The sequence below is a fragment of the Globicephala melas genome, chromosome 8, assembly GCF_963455315.2.
Source record: "Globicephala melas chromosome 8, mGloMel1.2, whole genome shotgun sequence".
Taxonomy (NCBI): Eukaryota; Metazoa; Chordata; class Mammalia; order Artiodactyla; family Delphinidae; genus Globicephala; species Globicephala melas.
Window position 1 is genome coordinate 7,029,092 of NC_083321.1, and position 16,810 is coordinate 7,045,901.

General features: G+C 50.0%; 1 protein-coding gene across 4 annotated transcripts; it reads right to left on the bottom strand.

The window, feature by feature from the left end:
• Positions 1 to 1,682: 1,682 nt before the first annotated feature.
• Positions 1,683 to 15,203, bottom strand: DPF2 (double PHD fingers 2). 4 transcript variants are annotated; one of them, XM_060302936.1, is made up of 13 exons: positions 15,067 to 15,131; positions 14,151 to 14,219; positions 10,386 to 10,546; positions 9,900 to 10,007; positions 9,410 to 9,573; positions 8,471 to 8,563; positions 8,213 to 8,291; positions 7,665 to 7,706; positions 6,508 to 6,645; positions 6,252 to 6,380; positions 5,988 to 6,100; positions 5,031 to 5,112; positions 1,683 to 2,987 (listed from the first exon to the last, which is right to left on the bottom strand). In XM_060302936.1, the coding sequence occupies exons 2-13, from the start codon at positions 14,207 to 14,209 to the stop codon at positions 2,911 to 2,913; spliced, it is 1,245 nt and encodes a 414-aa protein (XP_060158919.1). In that variant the 5' UTR covers positions 14,210 to 14,219; positions 15,067 to 15,131; the 3' UTR covers positions 1,683 to 2,910. The 4 variants fall into 4 exon arrangements, with proteins under 4 accessions (XP_060158919.1, XP_060158920.1, XP_030689500.1 ...); XM_060302937.1 differs by lacking the exon at positions 14,151 to 14,219 and having other exon boundaries at positions 15,067 to 15,203; XM_030833640.2 differs by lacking the exon at positions 7,665 to 7,706.
• Between the last annotated feature and the right edge of the window lie 1,607 nt (positions 15,204 to 16,810).

The window sequence follows — 16,810 nt, forward strand, 5'->3', positions numbered from 1 at the left end:
TAGTTCCCCAACCAAGGATTGAACCCGTGCCCTGGCATTGGAAGTGTAGAGTCCTAACCACTGGACAGCTAGGGAAGTCCCAAAGACTAATTTTTATTTAGTTTTCTTTTCTTTTTTTTTTTTTCCTCCCGTTGTGGAGCACAGGCTCCGGACGCGCAGGCTCAGCGGCCATGGCTCATGGGCCCAGCCGCTCCGCGGCATGTGGGATCTTCCCGGATCGGGTCACGAACCCGTGTCCCCTGCATCGGCAGGCAGACTCTCAACCAGCGCGCCACCAGGGAAGCCCCAAGATTTAATATTATTCCCTTCCTTGGTAGCCTTCAGTTCTTTGCAATCAAATATAGACTTTCTAACCTGGGGTCTAGTGCTCCCCATTCAGATCTAGCCTCCTTTCCTCTCCCTTTACAGCTCTGATTGGAAGGCTGGGGCCACAGATGAGTCTACTTTCTCATAGGCTTCCCTTCCCATCCCAATCCTGACCCCTCTTCCATCCTTCTGTATGCCATCCTAAATCCACCGCCTGCAAACTTTCCAAATTTCCTCTCACTTATGCCTGTTAGTGTTCTCATCAGCATCCTCATTTCTTACATTTTCCTTTTATCTGTTCTCGCCTTAGACCACTGAACCACCAAGGATCATTTCATTGCTTTCCTCCCTCTGCTCCAGGCCTACTTCCATGTAAAGGCATGAGGATGGGGGCTGTGCTGTCCCTAACAGTTCCCAAACTAGAGCACCCTGCTTACTTAACTGAACACAAGGGCCCAGGCCACACCTTTCAGTAGGAAACAGTGGCTTTCAGACTGTCCCAGAAAACCTTAAAGATACTTCAGGGGGTTCATAACTGATTCAAATCTTTAAAACGGCTGCAGGAAAAGGAAACTCCTTTCTGTGCACGTATATATGCCTGGAGGAAGGCTGCAGCGCTGCGCTATGGGCTGAGTTCATGCACGCTGCATACAATGAAAGTACGTCAGCCAAGCAAGGCTGAGGTATCTCTCTGCTCATGTTCATTACTCGTGCAGAAAGGTTTCATGTGTTTCACTGTGATGTCATTAATTTTCCTGTCATTATAATCAAGCTTCTGGACCTATTTTTAAGTATCTGAAATCGCCAGGTCAGCTGTTACAAACCTGTCACCACTTGCATATACAAATCCAGCAGAATTTCCTCCAAACCAACAAAAATACAGAAATAAACAGGATTTTAAAGTTATTTTTTAACCCAAATTTTGTATTAATCAAAACTTTTGTTCTTTATAAAAAAATTGTTATAATCTACATAAGAAATTAAATACCCAATTTTATATCAACTTAATCTATTGAGCTTAAGCAAAAATTTTAATTGGGGGTAAAAGCTATGCTTCAAAACATTTAAGAGCCACTGTCCTGGGCTTCCCTGGTGGCGCAGTGGTTGAGAGTTCGCCTGCCGATGCAGCGGATGCGGGTTTGTGCCCCGGTCCGGGAAGATCCCACATGCCGCAGAGCGGCTGGGCCCGTGAGCCATGGCCGCTGAGCCTGCGCATCCGGAGCCTGTGCTCCGCAACGGGAGAGGCCACAACAGTGAGAGGCCCGTGTACCGCAAAACAAAAAAAAAAAAAGCCACTGTCCTAAGGAAGAAAGATTTAGGATGAAGTGGCCTTAACCAGGAAAGGGAGTTTGGAGATAAACAATCCAGCAGAGGGCTCTGTGTAAAAATGTTTATTTGTACTAATGCTTAGTATACAGGAACTAAAGAAAGAAAAAAAAAAAAAATACACCTCAACTCCAAAGTGACAGTGAATTAGGGCCTTCCCACAGCCAAGGGGAAGGACACTCCAGGGTGTCCTGGCATGGACTGTCCCCGCCCCACTACTTAATGTGTCACCAGGCAGAAAACTGAAGAATCAGGGTGCGAAGACCTTACCAGCTGCTAGCGAGTGTGCCAGGGAAGAAAGGGATGTCTATGTGGCTTCCCCACCACCCAGGAGCCAGGATACACAGAGCAGGAGGCAGAGGCTCCCAATTCAGTTAAGGGCAGGAGCTGAATGCCCAGGTCCAGGAAGAACTAAAAGGGGATTTCGGAGGTAGGCTTTTTCATCGAGTTAAAAAACAGGCACATTGTCCAACATCTCCCTGTGGCCCCCAAGCTGCTGGCCTGGCCCCCTAATGCTTCCCCTCTCCCCACAAAACCAAAGGGAATGAGGAGGGGAGGCAGAAGACAGGAAATAACAAGGGTGGGGAATGCTTCAGTCACTAGAGACCAGGGCCTGTGACAGTGAGCCAGGCAAGCACAAGGAACAATCAGGTGAAGCTGCTCCTCCCCCTGGGGTGGAGTGGTGGGAATGGGATAGAGCCAGGAGGGTGACCAAGAGCATCCTGGCTCAGGCAAAGGATCCTGGGTAGCAGGAACAGAGAGCCGCAGAGAGCCACTCTGGGGGAAGGAGGCTGTGAGGCTAAGCAGCACAGAGGGCACCGGAAGCTTCTTGCAAGCTTGCTCAGTTCTCACTCCCAGCTGCTCTGGCAGAGGCCCCAGCCTGGCTCACCTCCAGGGGAAGGGAAAACCCTGGGGACCAGAGTGGAGGCAGAGCTGAGAGAAGTGAGCTGCTCTCCCACTCTTTCTCGGAGGACACGGTTTGAACGCTGTGAATACCAGGGCCGGGGCCCAAGGCAGACAGAGTGAATGCACTTCATGGAGAACAGTGAGAAGCTGGGCCCACAGGTATGCCTTGGGGCAGTGTGATGCTCCGTTCTCCCTGAGGGCCTGGGGCCAGAGGCGGTCAGAGCTGCCACCTCAGCTTGCTGCTGCCAAAGGCAGGTTGGCACGACCTCCCCGAGGTTCTCTGGACTTGTGAAAGAGATTAGGAAGGGAAGGTGGGTATGAAACACAGGAGAGAAACAGCCCTAGATGTATGGGGGATCGGGGGCGGCCACATCAAGAGGAGTTCTGATTCTGGTAGATGGAAGCTTTCTCCTTCAGCAGGTCCAGACACAAGTGGCAGCTCCAACTTCCTGCAGAGAAGCATAACGGGGTTAGGAGGGGCCCCGCACAATCCTCATCTGCTGTTCTTCTACTCCCCATACCTCACCTCCAGTAGCAGGATTGGCTACAGGCAGGATGGGAGATGTTCTGCAGTAGCAAAGTTTCACAGTTATCCTGAGCAGGGAGGAACTCTAGGTCTTCAAATATCATGAAAAATAATTCTCAATGGAGATATAAGAAATAATCGCCTAGAGGCCTATTTCAGAATATAGATGCCCAGGCCCTCTTGGCCTATTAAATCAGAATCACTAAAGGGGACCTGGGTAGATATAACTTTTTTAAAGCTTTAAAAAGCTTTAAACTTGTGATTACAGAAGAACCACACTTCATTCTCATGGCCCCAAAGGTTAGAATAAAGATCATGAATAGAGGCTCTAGAGAAACCAATATTGATTCCACATAAGACAGCTTTCTGCGAAGACCACGGAAAGATGAGAAGGGCTCCCCACCGTCACTAGGTGCCTGAGAGAGGCTGAGGACCCAATCAGAGGAAAGGGGGCCAACTATGATGACCCAACTTGTTGTGACCCAAGTCTGGTTTCATAGAAAAACAGGAAATAATGTCCCTTATGAGAAAAATAACTAGCTCATACCTTGTTTATTAATATTTGCTAGGGTTGGATTCTTCTATGCTTTTTCTGAGAAAGAAAATGAGCCCTTTATGCCTTGAAGTTGTAAGCATAATCGTACATACGTGTACATACGTGTACATACGTGTGTTCGAACGTTATTCTGGGGGAAAGAATCCACAGCTTTTATCAGCTCTTCAGAGATATGAGACTCTCAAAAAGGTAAGATCCTTTCTGACCCAAAGGTAAACACGCAGCAGTTGATGAGCTTTCCTGTAAGTAGCCGGAGAGCGCTAACTACTTGAGGCTTTGTGAGCCACACAGTCTCAGCCGTATCTTTTTTTAAAAAAACTCTCTTTAAAAATGTAAAAGTCATTTTTAGCTTGTGAGCTATATACACTAGCTGCAGCTATGTTTGGCCAGAGGGTCACAGTTTGCAAACCCCTGACCTAGAGCCTAGACCATCTGATGGCTCTACGGGGCCCCCCCGCAAGCTGCCTGCAACCCTCCACTACCTCAGTGTCTGACAGCACGTCATTAGGAAAGCCTTTCTACAGTTAATGTAGAATTGTGCCTGTGAACTGGTAGTTTATGGTTAAAAACCCCCAAAACACACTACTTCTCCTCAAACATGGCATGACAGATGAAACTTATAAACGCGGGATGACAGATGAAAAAGCCGAGTGCTCACCTGCAGCTGCGGCAGGACCTCAGACTTTGTTAGTGGCCTCCTTCTCTAGGGGGTGACAGCAGTCTGACCTACACTACGAGTCAGCCCACATGACAGTGAGCTACCTTCTCTTGCCTGTAATGCTGGCCCACGGCCTTTGTCACAGTAACAGCTACTAGGCATTTGTGTCCTCCTGAGTAAGCTTCTGAATTTCTATAAAGGAGGGGCCTCGGCACAGACACCTGGCTGGAAGAGGACTTGCGGCGAGGCAGCCACTTTTTGGTGTCACCACTGGTTTTGTCGAAGACCTTCCATAAACCTGAAGCATCGTTAAGCACTGCTGGAGGGCCAGAGTGACCCACTCAGGCTCCAGGTTCAACTCCCTCCCCCACACTGGCAGAAACAAACGCTCACATCTGTCGAGAATGGAGTGCTAAAACTAGTCTCGCGTCAGACAAGCTACGAACTGAGTTTCTTAGACTTGTTGGAGGAAAACAGATCTCTCCTTCTGGTAATTATTCTCTGCTCAGCATCTCTTTTCTCTCAGGCTGTCGATTTTCTGTGTTTGTAAATGTTATCTGGTGATAATGTACAAACATTAAAGCCTCAAAGTTGCAGCGCTAGGAAAGCACTCTGAACTGAGTGAAGGCAACGTGCCTACTCCCTCATCTGAGAGAATGTATCACTGATACGAGAACTCACTTAACCGTACAGGCGATTTTCCAAGTTACGAATAAAATACTTGTCCTGAGTAAGAGATCAGGGAAACCTACCTTCAGGAGGCTCAGACATAGACGGGGTGAGACAATACATGTGGTAGCCACGATCGCAGTCATCACAGAAGAGCAGCTGGTCCTAGAGAAGGCAAGATGGAAGAGGAAGGGGGGAGGTGAATGACTAATGGGCCTCAGTTGGGCTGCTGAGGACAGGTAGGAAGGAGGGCTTCTGCAGACACGACTGCTAATTCCAGGAGGGGCAGGATAGATGGCAGTAAGAACAGACATGGGACCCTCTGGACAGAAAATCACTGCTGTCCACTTCCACCCAGACAGAGTCACTACTGTCATCCCACCTGGACGCCACCAGCCGCCTAACGGATCTCATGGCCTCCACATTGTTCCCTCCCAATCTGTCCTCCACAGAGCAGCCAGAGTTACCTTTTTAAGACGTAAGACAAACCACATCACTCCTGATTAGACTCTCGGAGCTGATGGCACCTGCCTTCCAGCCTCATCTTTTACCTGCTCTCCCACTGCAGGAGGGCTCCAGCCGGCCACAGGGGCCTCAATCCACCCAGTGTGTCCACCTTTAGGCCTTTTTGCTGGCTACTCTTTCCTGGGAATACTCTCTCCCCAAATCTTGAACTGTTTCCTTTGTATCACCCAAACCTCAACACCAACAGCACCTCCTCAGAAAAGGCGTCTCTATCTGAATCAGTTATCTAGTTACTCTCTGCCACATTACTGCTTTCACTTTCTTCATGGAAGAGCGTAAAAACGTCACCCACTTCCTTGCTTATTGCTTGTTCCCGCAAGAACGTAAACCCCACGAAAGCAGGGACCTTGTTTGCCTTTAGCGTGCTTATTGCCTAAAACAGTGTCTGACACCAAGTCGGTACTCAGTGAACACCTGCCCAACAAATCAAAGTTCCCACGGGTGGAAAGTACAGTCGAAGCTGAGCAGAAGCGTGCTGGGGGCGGGGGTGGGACGGGACGGGACGACACACGCACATCGTTCTCGGAGGTGCCACAGATGTTGCAGCACTTGCACTCGATGCACTGCCAGCGGTAGGTCTTCACGGCTGCCATCATCACGGGGGTGAACTGGAGGCAGGACGGATGCCCTGTGGGGGGAGCGAGTGAAACAGGCAGCCGGAGGTCGGGGAGAAGCGAGGTGACCTGGGTGACTGTGACAGCCGCTGGATGCTGGCAAGCCACGAGCCCCTCGGGGACTGGGTGCCGGCTAGGGCTGCCCTGGCCCTGGGTTGGAGGTACCTGAGCGGCCACAGTCAGAACAGGACACCAGCTCCTCGGGCTGTCCTGTCTTCTTGTTGATCTTGGAGTCCCCCAGGCAGAAGTCACAGTAGTTGTTGGGCAGGGCCAATCCATCGGGACCCTTCTTGGCTACAGGGAGAAAGGGAAGAACTTTCATGATACCCATGTGGGCCTCTGGGTCTCTCAACATCCCTGCAGGGAGGGCTTTTCATAACCAGGCCGACGCCTGTTTGCCCTGCCTCTGACAGCAGCTTACATTTCTGCTCCTCGGACCTCTGGGAGACCGGGGTGGGTGGCTGCGAGTCTTCCTTGTCCTCGCCCTCCTCCTCAGCCAGGTGGGAGTGGGCGTAGTGGTAACTGAGGCCTGGTCGGTTCTTGTAACGTTTTCCACAAACTAAGCGCAGAGAAGATTGCAGAGAAAGGTGTCAGGATCCCAGAGTGCCACATCCCTGCCCCTCTAAGCTGTGGGCTCCACCTGAGGCAGAGGTAATCACCCCCATCAGCTCTGCTCAGGGACAGGCCTTTAGTGACAGTCGCCTCCCCGTGGCCAGGAACATCAGGCCTGGGGCTCTCCAGCTTCCATGGCTCTTCTCCCTACTAAACTCCAGCCCACGGCCACCTCTACTCCTCCACGTAGGCTGTCTGGGAGGCTGAGCCCTTGCCCCATCACCGCCTGCCCTGGGAATAGTCTGGGGAGCTCCAGGTCAGGAGGGAGAGGAAATTTCTATAGTCTTGCAATATGGCAGGAAGGAAGAAAGGTAGCAGAGACTCCAAACTTTTTTACCTCTCAGTAAATGAAGGAGGCTTACGCTACTCCATATATAACATAGCCCATCTCTGCCCAAATAAAGGAGCTAGGGGGTGGATCTCTTGGGGATAATCTACCAACTGAGTCTGCTGGGGTAGCTGTCTCCCAAAGAAACTCAAAGACACTCCCACATCAGTGCCCTGCCCGACCCCCCACCCCCCAACCAGCAAGGAAAGCAGATCCCCACGAGGCATCTCGCAGTTCTGAGCAGTGATACCAAGAAGAGCAGGGGGCAGCAGGAAAGGAACAGGGAAGGGATGGGAGGAGGGGGTGGCGGGACGGTGGGGAACGTTAGCTGACCACTATGTGTCTGTTCTGGGGAAGGGGGAGCAGAGGGATCTGTTTGTAACGGGTTCCTTATAATGCTTCTGAAGCCACCCCATGCAGTGGGCCCGAGCAGCCCTAGGAGCAACTCTGTGGGAGACAAGCAGTGGTAAAGGCAGCTTCCAGGACCGTGAGGAGCGGAGCACACAGAAGGCCCATTGCTCCTGTCCCCATGCCATTCCAGAGACTTTACGACTAGCATCACAGATGATAAGGCAGGAACAAGGGAGGAGGGAAAAAGGGATAGGAAAACCAAAAGTCTGAAAAGTTGAGAGAGCTACCTCTCTGGGGCGCTTTCGAGGTATGCTTTTGTTTGAAACTATCTGAAAGACAGAAAGAAAAGTCATGAGAAGAAGGCCTTGATACACTTGAGACAGGTGCGGCAGCAGCAGGAAAGCGGAGCAAACGAGAGAGAAACCCCAGCGGTGATGGTGCTCCCAGGGTGGAGGGACAGAAGTGGGCAAGAGAAAGAAAAGGGGGAGAGAGCACAGACATTGAAAAAGTCAGTGTTGGACTCCTGGGGCCCTGACTTGACTGGGGCCAGCAGACCTGGATGCCACCTATTTGAGGCCAACCCTGCCTGCTGTGTGTGCCCCTCACGGGTACCCCCACCCCGAGGACGGCAATCTCCCCCAGAGCATGCAGGGCTCACCCACCGTGTAGCGGAGGCCAGGGCCTCTCAGGGATCTCAGAGGGAACCAGGCAGCAGGCAGGACAAGAGTCCAGGCTTGTTTTACCACTTTGAACAAGGACACAACCTCCCCTCCTCTCATCTCCTGAGGAGCTGGGTCCAAGGCAAGGACTACCCACCCACTCGTGAGGCACTCACTGTCACAGGCATAGGGTTTATCTCGATCCTCCAGGATGGAAGCGTCCAGCTTCTTACGGGCACTGCCCACACCTTTACCCTGTGAAGAAGAGCAAAAAAAAGCCCTTAATAAGGTGTCTAGGCCTGAGGAGTTAGACTCTCCCGGAAGCTGGCTGCTCATCTCACTCAAGAGGGAAAATGGCAACAACGAGCAATAAAACAGTGGGACTCTGCAGGCTACCTGAGCCCCCAGGCTGCAGGCAGCACTTGGCCCCTCACCTTGGACTTCCCCTTGCCCCGACGCTTGGGAGTGTCTTCTTCATAGTCCTCATCATCGAGGTCATCCAGGAAGTCATCCGGTTCTAGGATCCGCTGAGTGGACAGGAAGATTAGGATGGGCAGAAATAAGGAACATCCAAAAGCTCCCCCATGATGGGACTGGCCGAGGCCGCCCAGAACCTCCCCTGTGAGCTGGCCCCTCCGCTCCAGCCTCACTCCTCACTGCTGTTCTTTCAGTGCTTTGGGCTCTCCTTCCTCTGCGCCTCTCTTCATGTTGCTCCCCTAGCCTGGAATGCCTTTCCCATCAACTCCAAGTGGCTAAATCAAACCCCATGTTTTCATAAAACTTTCCCTGATACCCCAAGTAGCTGTGGCCTCTCCTGCCTCCGATCTGCCACCTTAGGTGCGTGTTAGTGGTGGTTCCCTTCCGACACCTCACTTCCCAGATTTAAATTAGAGCCTTCCTGCTTACTTGGGTGGCCTGGTGGGAAGTTTTTTTTTTTTTCACTGATCTGCTGCAGTCTCCCTATATGTGAAATGGGCAACAATACCCATTTCATAAGGTTGTAGAGACTGGAGAAGATGATGGAAAAGCACTTAGCACAGTGCCTGGCATATTTTTAGCTCTTATTATTTTTATGTACAGTTTTATCTTCCTTGTTGGCAGAGACCAGGTCTGCATCCCCCATGTGACCCCAGGCACCAAAAAACTTTGGTGGCAACAGAAGATGAACGAGAGTCTGTAGTTAGAAGGAAAGGAGCAGGAAAGACTGGAAGGTAACAATGAAGTTCTCATTACGGAATGGAGCAGGAACAGAAGTCCAGGTGGCTGCCTCCAGCCCCACAGCTTCTACTTCTATTCTGATTACTGAGTGGCCTCTGATGAAGAGGAGACTGATTTCCATCAAAGTTCCCTTAACCACAGTGTTAATCTTGTACCTTCCGTGCTCGACTGTTCGTCACAGGAAACTCGCCCAGGCTGTCATCATCAACTCGGGGATCCGGGGCGCCTCGCTTCTCCAGCGGGTCGGTGCGCAACAGAGCCTCTAAACTACTGCCGTCCTGAGAGATCAGCCCCTCCTTCTTCAGGGTCTGGTCTGTGTCTGCAGGTAAGGCCAGGAGGAGGCGAGGCTCAGAAGGGCTGAAAGCAGACCTCTCCGGGTGTATACATTGCTAGATCAGCCACTAGCCAGTCACTGTCTTCTGGTCTCTGGCTGCCCAGGAACCAAGACACCGTGGTTCACTTGGCACCATAACTTATCTGTTTACCTGTCTCTTCTATTCGACTGAGTTCTTTACAGAAGGAATCACATCTCATTCATTTTAGCGTCTTTAGGATCTAGCATTGGGCCTGGTATGTAACAGGTGATTGGCAGGCCTCCTACTACACAGCAGGCTACGCCCCTGCTCAGGGAGGAGTGTGCTTTACCTGGTTTAATAGTTGGGAAAGAAAGTCTTGGATCCTCAGGAGGGTGGGCTCGCCGCTTTTTCCGCCAGCGCCGGGCAGGGTAGGAGTACAGCTGCCCAGAGGCCAATCCTGTGGAAGGGAAAAAGAGAGAGAAGTCAAGACCTAACCCTAGAAAATAATACCAAACACTTTCTGCATGAGTAGGCCCTGACTGAGTTCTAGAGCAAGGGAGGAATATGGACAGTGAGGGCCTGGGGACGGGGTGCGGATAAGAAAAACAGATGTAAGCTCAGAGGCCTTGGCTAACACATAGCTCTCCAGGAGCCCAACAAGAGCTTCAGCAGTGCAGCCTGCAGAAAACAAAGATGCTTCATCCTCCCTGGGCTTCTAATCATGGGAAGACTATAGTCATCCACGGGTGGAAAGCAGTAAGGAAAACCCTTTCAGCTGCTCATCACCTAAGATGAGGACGCTTCTTCCTCCTTGTGCTCCTGAGTGGACCCTCACCTGGACCCCGGTGTCGCTTTTCCATCCAGATATAACAGTTGCTCTGTGCTACTCCGGTCTGTGAGTCCAAGAAAGGCAGGCGCACGCTGCGCTCAGCACAGAGGCGGGCGTTGTAATTGTGGCACTGCTCCATTGCATCTTTGTAATACTGCTCCCCAAGGCTGCAGGAAAGACAAAGATCAGGTGTGTGTGTGCGTGTGTGTGCGTGCGTGCGTGTGTGTGTGCGTGCGTGCGTGTGTGTGTGCGTGCGTGTGTGTGTGTGTGTGGGGCTGGTGCTGAGCTATCCCTTTCACTTGCCATCTGCTTCTCTAGAAGGCTCAAGGGACTTGGAGAGTGTCACTCTGCTTTCATTTGCTACCATTTCTGCCTCACGGGACACCAAGCCCCTTTACTAAGTCATTATGAGGAAAGGTACTTTACAAATAAATTACCGTCAGGAACACAGGATTTCATCATGTGTCTAAGCGGACCTTAGTCTAACCCACAAAGAGGGGAAGAAAATAATGTTCATTCTGTGCCTCTCAAGAGTATAACCCTGTGCTAGCCAAGATGCTATTTCTCTTAACCCTCAGGATTCTGAGAAGCAGAGGTCAGCTCCTTTTTACAAATGAGAAAAGAATTCAAAAAGATCTGGGAGACTTATGGAACTATATTTAGCAAACTCTATACTAACTCTATCTATACAAACTATCTATACAATGAAATTCTACTTAGCCATAAAAAAAAAAAAAAAGGAAACTCTTCATGTACTAACATTAAACAATCTCCAAGACAACTAGAAAAAAAAAGGTACAGGGCTGAGCAGTGTTATAGGATGCCACCATTTATGTAGCCAATTGGTGGAAAAGAAACTGTAGGCCTCCAAGGAGAAAAACCAGGTGACTAGGGGACTTTCTCCTATGTGCCATTTTATATCTTCTTAACTTTAAACTAGGTGTTTAGCCAACTAATTCTATATACTAATTTTACAATAAATGGAAAACATCAGAAAATACTTGGACACTCCCGAAGCCTACTTTCTACTGAGTACCATTACACTGATATAAAACCTGTTTGCTCAAAGGCCTATCCTAGGACATTCTCCATTCTCACACCATCAAATTTTTTAGGAAAGAAACTTCTTGGACTCAAAAGATTCAATTTGAAATCTGATTTTTTAAAGTGCTTTAAAAAGCTGCAAAACTGCACAGTGCCAGGAGTTATCTGGTTCTAAGAAGCATGTATGGGCTTCCCTGGTAGTGCAGTGGTTAAGAATCCACCGGCCAATGCAGGGGACACGGGTTTGATCCCTGGTCCGGGAAGATCCCACATGCCACAGAGCAACTAAGCCTGTGCGCCACAACTACCAAGCCTGCGCTCTAGAGCCCGCGAGCCACAACTACTGAAGCCCGTGCACCTAGAGCCTGTGCTCTGCAACAAGAGAAGCCACCGCGATGAGAAGCCCGCACACTGCAACAAAGAGTAGCCCCGGCTCACCACAACTAGAGAAAGCCCACGCACAGCAACGAAGATCCAATGCAGCCAAAAATAAAAGTAAATAAATTAAGAAGCATGTATATAGAACCAATCTTGTTCTCATGCTTCAGGGTTTAACAAGTACTTTAGTATGGGAACTTTAACTATATTCACATTTATATATCCAATCAATCTCAAAATAAACAAAATGAGGGCAGAGATGATTTCTTTCCCACAATATCCTCAGTACCCACGATGGTGTCTGAAGCATCTTGACTAAGGATTAAAAAGACCTGGCTTGGCTGCAAGCCACCACATAAATGTGGACATTTGATCAACCTACATGGACCTCAGGTTCCTATGCTATTGATTGGGGAGGCTGAACTAGATAAGCTCTGACGTATTCTACAAGAGGGAGACTCCTAGCAAAAGAAGCTGAACCGAGGTCTTCTGTTGTTTATGTCCATAACTCAAGCTACAGCAACAAACCCTTCTCTGGAATCTGAGGGGGGCTTTCACTGGGCAGCCACAATAGACCACTTAGGCACAGCTTAGCACATTCCCAGCAGCTGAAAAAGACACACACTGCACACACATCTTGTGACACCACAAGACAGCCTGGCTTGATTCAACACGCCGTACTGACTGTAATTTGAGGTAGGCATGAATCCTGTATTGGACAGTAGAGCGAAGGGAACAGGTTCATATTTGCTCGCCTTTAGGAGGCAGCCATGTCCTCACTAAACAGAGGAAAACTGGATAAACAAGGCTGAGTGCAGCAGCTCCTTTGTTTCCACTGATGAGAATTGACACTGACACTGTAAGTCAAATGGAAGGAAGGGCTAGACAGGCTGAGAGCTGCAAAGTCAGAAGAAGGAAGCTGGAAACAGCTGGGGGGGATGGATGAGAGATGTTCTATCAGAGCTCTTGAGAGTTAAGTGGGATTTCGGAAGGTGGGGCAAACTGTCTCGTGAGTAAGAGAGCTGAGAATGAAACACCAGTTGGAGGAAGAGAGGATCTGACGAGCAAGAGAGAATGAGAGAGATCTCTTAAGAATCTAAGGCTCCTATTTCAAGAAATTTCAAGGTAACATCATTCTCCAGATCTCGTTACCTAACTCAGAGGATTTCAAAACCAGTCAGCAAACATAGCTATTTTACACCATTATTTTGCCCTAGTAAGACCCCTTAAAGATCGTTTCAATTCTGACACCACGTTTGGGAGGGACATAAAATTTATAAACAGGGAAATTCTTCTCCCAAAACAAAATGCAAGTCAGAAAAGATGAGCTAGTAGTCCTGACCTCGATGTATAACCTCAGCTGTCAGAAGACTAGGCACACCATGGTCAAGAGAAGCGCCAGAAAAGCACCTCTTTCCAGGATGAGAATATGGTACAGGAAGCCGGCAAGTCCCTTCTTAAAGGGCAAGTTCTGTAGGGAAATGTATTCACTGTGGTCCACAGCTCTCTACAGCTAGAACTGAGGAGGAGAAAGTTGGTTTCTCATTACTGGTATTCAGGAACCAGTGGCTGGTGACCCTCACGATCTCTACAGTTCTTTAAAGAGAAATAAGTCATGCTCTACTTAAATGGCCAAACCCTCATTTCTAACATCACACAAAAGGGCTGCTACCCCTATTTCCCCGATGAAAGTCTTCCAACATAAAGAATCTCACTACGTATAATGCTTGAACCTAGGCTAGTCTGACATTCCCCCAGTACAGTAAGGTTTCCAAAGTAGAAGCTTAGATTCTTTTTCGAGAAGCATGAAACCTGTGTAAAACCTCCCCTTACGATGGGACAGGGGGAGTCAACAAAGAGAAAAGGAGGGAAACAAAGAAAGAACATCTGAGTCAGGAAGGATAACTATATAAGGATCAACAGCATCATTCCTAAATTGAGGGAAATGTCAGCTTGAAGAGAGAGCTGGGGAAACTGGAGTGGGCAGATCAGAGAGAAAGATAATAGCGTTGGGAGGAGGGGTGGCTGAAAGAGGCAGCAGGATGGAGCTGAAAGCAAGTTAAAAAAAAACAACAACAACCCACAAGAGGAGAAGGAGAAGGCACTTAGCTTAATGGAAGTGGGAAAGCATTCTCAAAGAAAAGGCTCCAGGCAGGGGGAGGGAGAGAAGCAAATGTACCCTTAAAAAGGCTCTTGGGAAGAGTGGGGCTCAGCCCACCGCAAAGACAGATGAGAAGCTGAGTCCTTTAGAAGAGTTCCCAAACCTTTACCTTGTCATTCAGTCAAAATCCAAAACTAGACACCCAGACAGCTCTCAATTTTCCTACCTCTGCAGCCAGCCAAACTTACCCATCAAAGGAGCTTGCTGTATTCGCCCACGGGGGGCATGAACCCATTGCAAAATTCATTCAGATTCTTCTGCAGGGAGGAGGCTGGGTTACATCAAGTCCCAAGGCATCTTTAACTCACAGCTAACAGGCCATTCTCCATTTACCCAACAACCATTAACTTTAACCTTGCTCGAAATCTGCCTAGCCCAAGAGTACTGCACAGCGAAGACGGACGGCCTAGATGCCCCTCTGGGCGGCAGGGCGGCCTGGACCGCGTCCGTCCAATGCCCGCTTTTGGATGGCTGGGATTGGGCGGCGCAAAGGCCCTATTCCCTGAAGTTCTTTCCCTCCGTATCTGCTCCTCAACAAATTCTTCCCAAGAATATTTTTGGTCTCGGGTACCTGATACTCAAGGACCACCCGCCGCCCCCTCCGCCACCCGGAACATCACGGGGCTGTTTAGAATAAAACAGCCCAGAGTGCTTAACAGCGCCAGGGCTGCCGAGCCCGCTCCTCCAGGGCCGGTTGCGTGCAGCCGATGAGAAGGGGTCGGCGGCCGGGCCACTCCCGGGTCCGCCCTCTGCCCGGCTCCCCCGGACTGAGACGTCTCGGGAGCGAACGCGGGACCGTCTCTCGTACGCAACAAGGGCGCCATACTCTGGAAACCCTCAGCATGAAGGCAGCGCCCAGACCGCATAGCCCCACAGGCAGGCTGCCCGTTAGGGGCTCCTGTGGGCCACCCTCAGGGCCTCCACAAGTTTCCAAAGAAGCGCAACGTCTTCTCTGGAGTCTCCTGTTGCCCTCCCCACTAGGAGTCGCAACAATGCCTTCCCGGGCACGTCCTTCTCTCCGCCTCGTCCCTTCCCATGCCGCCCCCTGCTCCCAGGCCCCTTACAAGACCTCCCGGCCTAGGAGAGATCGAAACGACCACTCACAGCTTCACTACATTTTCCACCACAGCCGCCATCTTCCCGGCTCCTCTCCCTCAGGCCTAGAGGCCCGGAGCCCGCAGCGCGCAGGCGCTGGGGCCGCACGGGGAACCAGTTTCCTCGTCCTTCTGCGCAGGCGCCGCCCGTGCGCGCGCGCCCGAGAGCGAGCGACGGAGTACGAGACACTTGCGGTTCTCCTGGGCCATGGAGACGAGGGACGAATGCGCAGGCGCGACGGAGACGGGCGCGCGTCCCGAGACTCCGGCTCCAGTTCTCCCTCTTCCACCTGGTGGAGTGGGAGGAGAGAGAGAGAGTCTGGGCCCGTCCAAAAATGAGAAGGTGAGAGGTTGGGGAGAACTGGCAGGCCCAGAGGTGGCCTAGATAGAGTTCATGCGTCCTGCTACCTCGCCGACCTTTCTTTAACCTCATGGTTAACCCTTTACCCTCACTTACAGGCCAGGGGTTGGTGGGTACTCGAAGGTAAGAGGAGTGAACAGTCCACTTGGGCTGCCAAACATGTGCCCATTTTAGGGAGGGCGAAGTTAACTCCCAGAACCTGGCAGATCTTTGACCTGAATATTGGGGGTCTGACAGAAGTTCCCCCACCTTCCTGCCACCATATCAAGCCACCAACTTAATTGATGCCCGCCTCTTCTCCCTTGCTTCCTACTCCCAAGCTCGTAACCTCCGTGAAGAACTTCCCTCCTGCAACTACCTTGCACAAACTTGCAGAATAGGCATCAGCGGCTTGGAAGGACACCCAGCGACAATCCTGGTGCACTCTTGTACCCCCAAATGATTGTGGGTATCACAGGTGACTCCAAAGCAGGAGTCAAAAGTATGCATTACAGCCTGTGACCCCTAAATGCATATATTAAAGCCCTACCTCCAGTGTGATAGTATTTGGAGGTGGGGTCTTTGGGAGGTTATTTAGAGGAGGTCTGAGGGTGGGGCCCTCATGATGGGATTAGTGCCCTAATTAGAAAAGGAATCCAGAAATATCTCTCTCCATGAGGAAAGGCCATGTAAGGACACAGCAAGAAGGCAGACATCTACAAACCAGGAAGTGGACTTCCACCAAGAATCAAATCTGCTGGCACCTTGATCTTGGACTTCCCAGCCTCCAGAACTGAGAAGTTAATGTCTGTTGTCTGTGGTACTTTGTTACAGCAGCCTGAACTGTCTAAGACAGTGTGCGAGCCCTGAAGCTGAGCGCACACATACCCCATGACTGAGCAATTCTGTCCGTGGATACATATATGGGAAAGCCTGTATGAGAATGCTCACAACAGCATTAATTGTAATAGCCTCAAACTGGAGCATCCCAAATGCCCACAGCGCTAGAGTGGATTAAACAACATTGAAAAGAACAAACTATTGCTACACAACAACACGAATGAATCTCAAAAAACTTAATATTTGAATAAAAGAAACCAATTTTGAAAGAGGACATATCGTATGATTCCATTTATATCAAGTTATGTAAACAGACACACTAACCTATGGGGATAGAATTCAGGAAAGTGGTTCCCTGTGGAAGATAATAACAAGGAGTGGGGGGCACTAGGTGCCTAGTAATGTTCCTTTTCTTCATCTGGGTTACACAGGTTTATTCACTTTGTAAAAATTCATTGACCTACACAAGATTTGTGCACTCCTCTGTAGGTATGTCTCAATAAAAAATTTTAAATAAAAAATATTAGAAATGATAAGTAGGCTAGTTCTCTATTATTGGAAAGGCAGTTTATGA

What these genes read in the sequence shown, in the direction of transcription:
- DPF2 (XM_060302936.1), bottom strand. Translation starts at nt 14,209, where the DNA reads ATGAATTTTGCAATGGGTTCATGCCCCCCGTGGGCGAATACAGCAAGC. An exon ending in AAAGCGACACCGGGGTCCAG is followed by an intron (nt 10,008 to 10,385) that starts GTGAGGGTCCAC and finishes TCCCTTCCACAG; the next exon opens with GATTGGCCTCTGGGCAGCTG. An exon ending in GGGGCAAGGGGAAGTCCAAG is followed by an intron (nt 8,292 to 8,470) that starts GTGAGGGGCCAA and finishes TCTTCTTCACAG; the next exon opens with GGTAAAGGTGTGGGCAGTGC.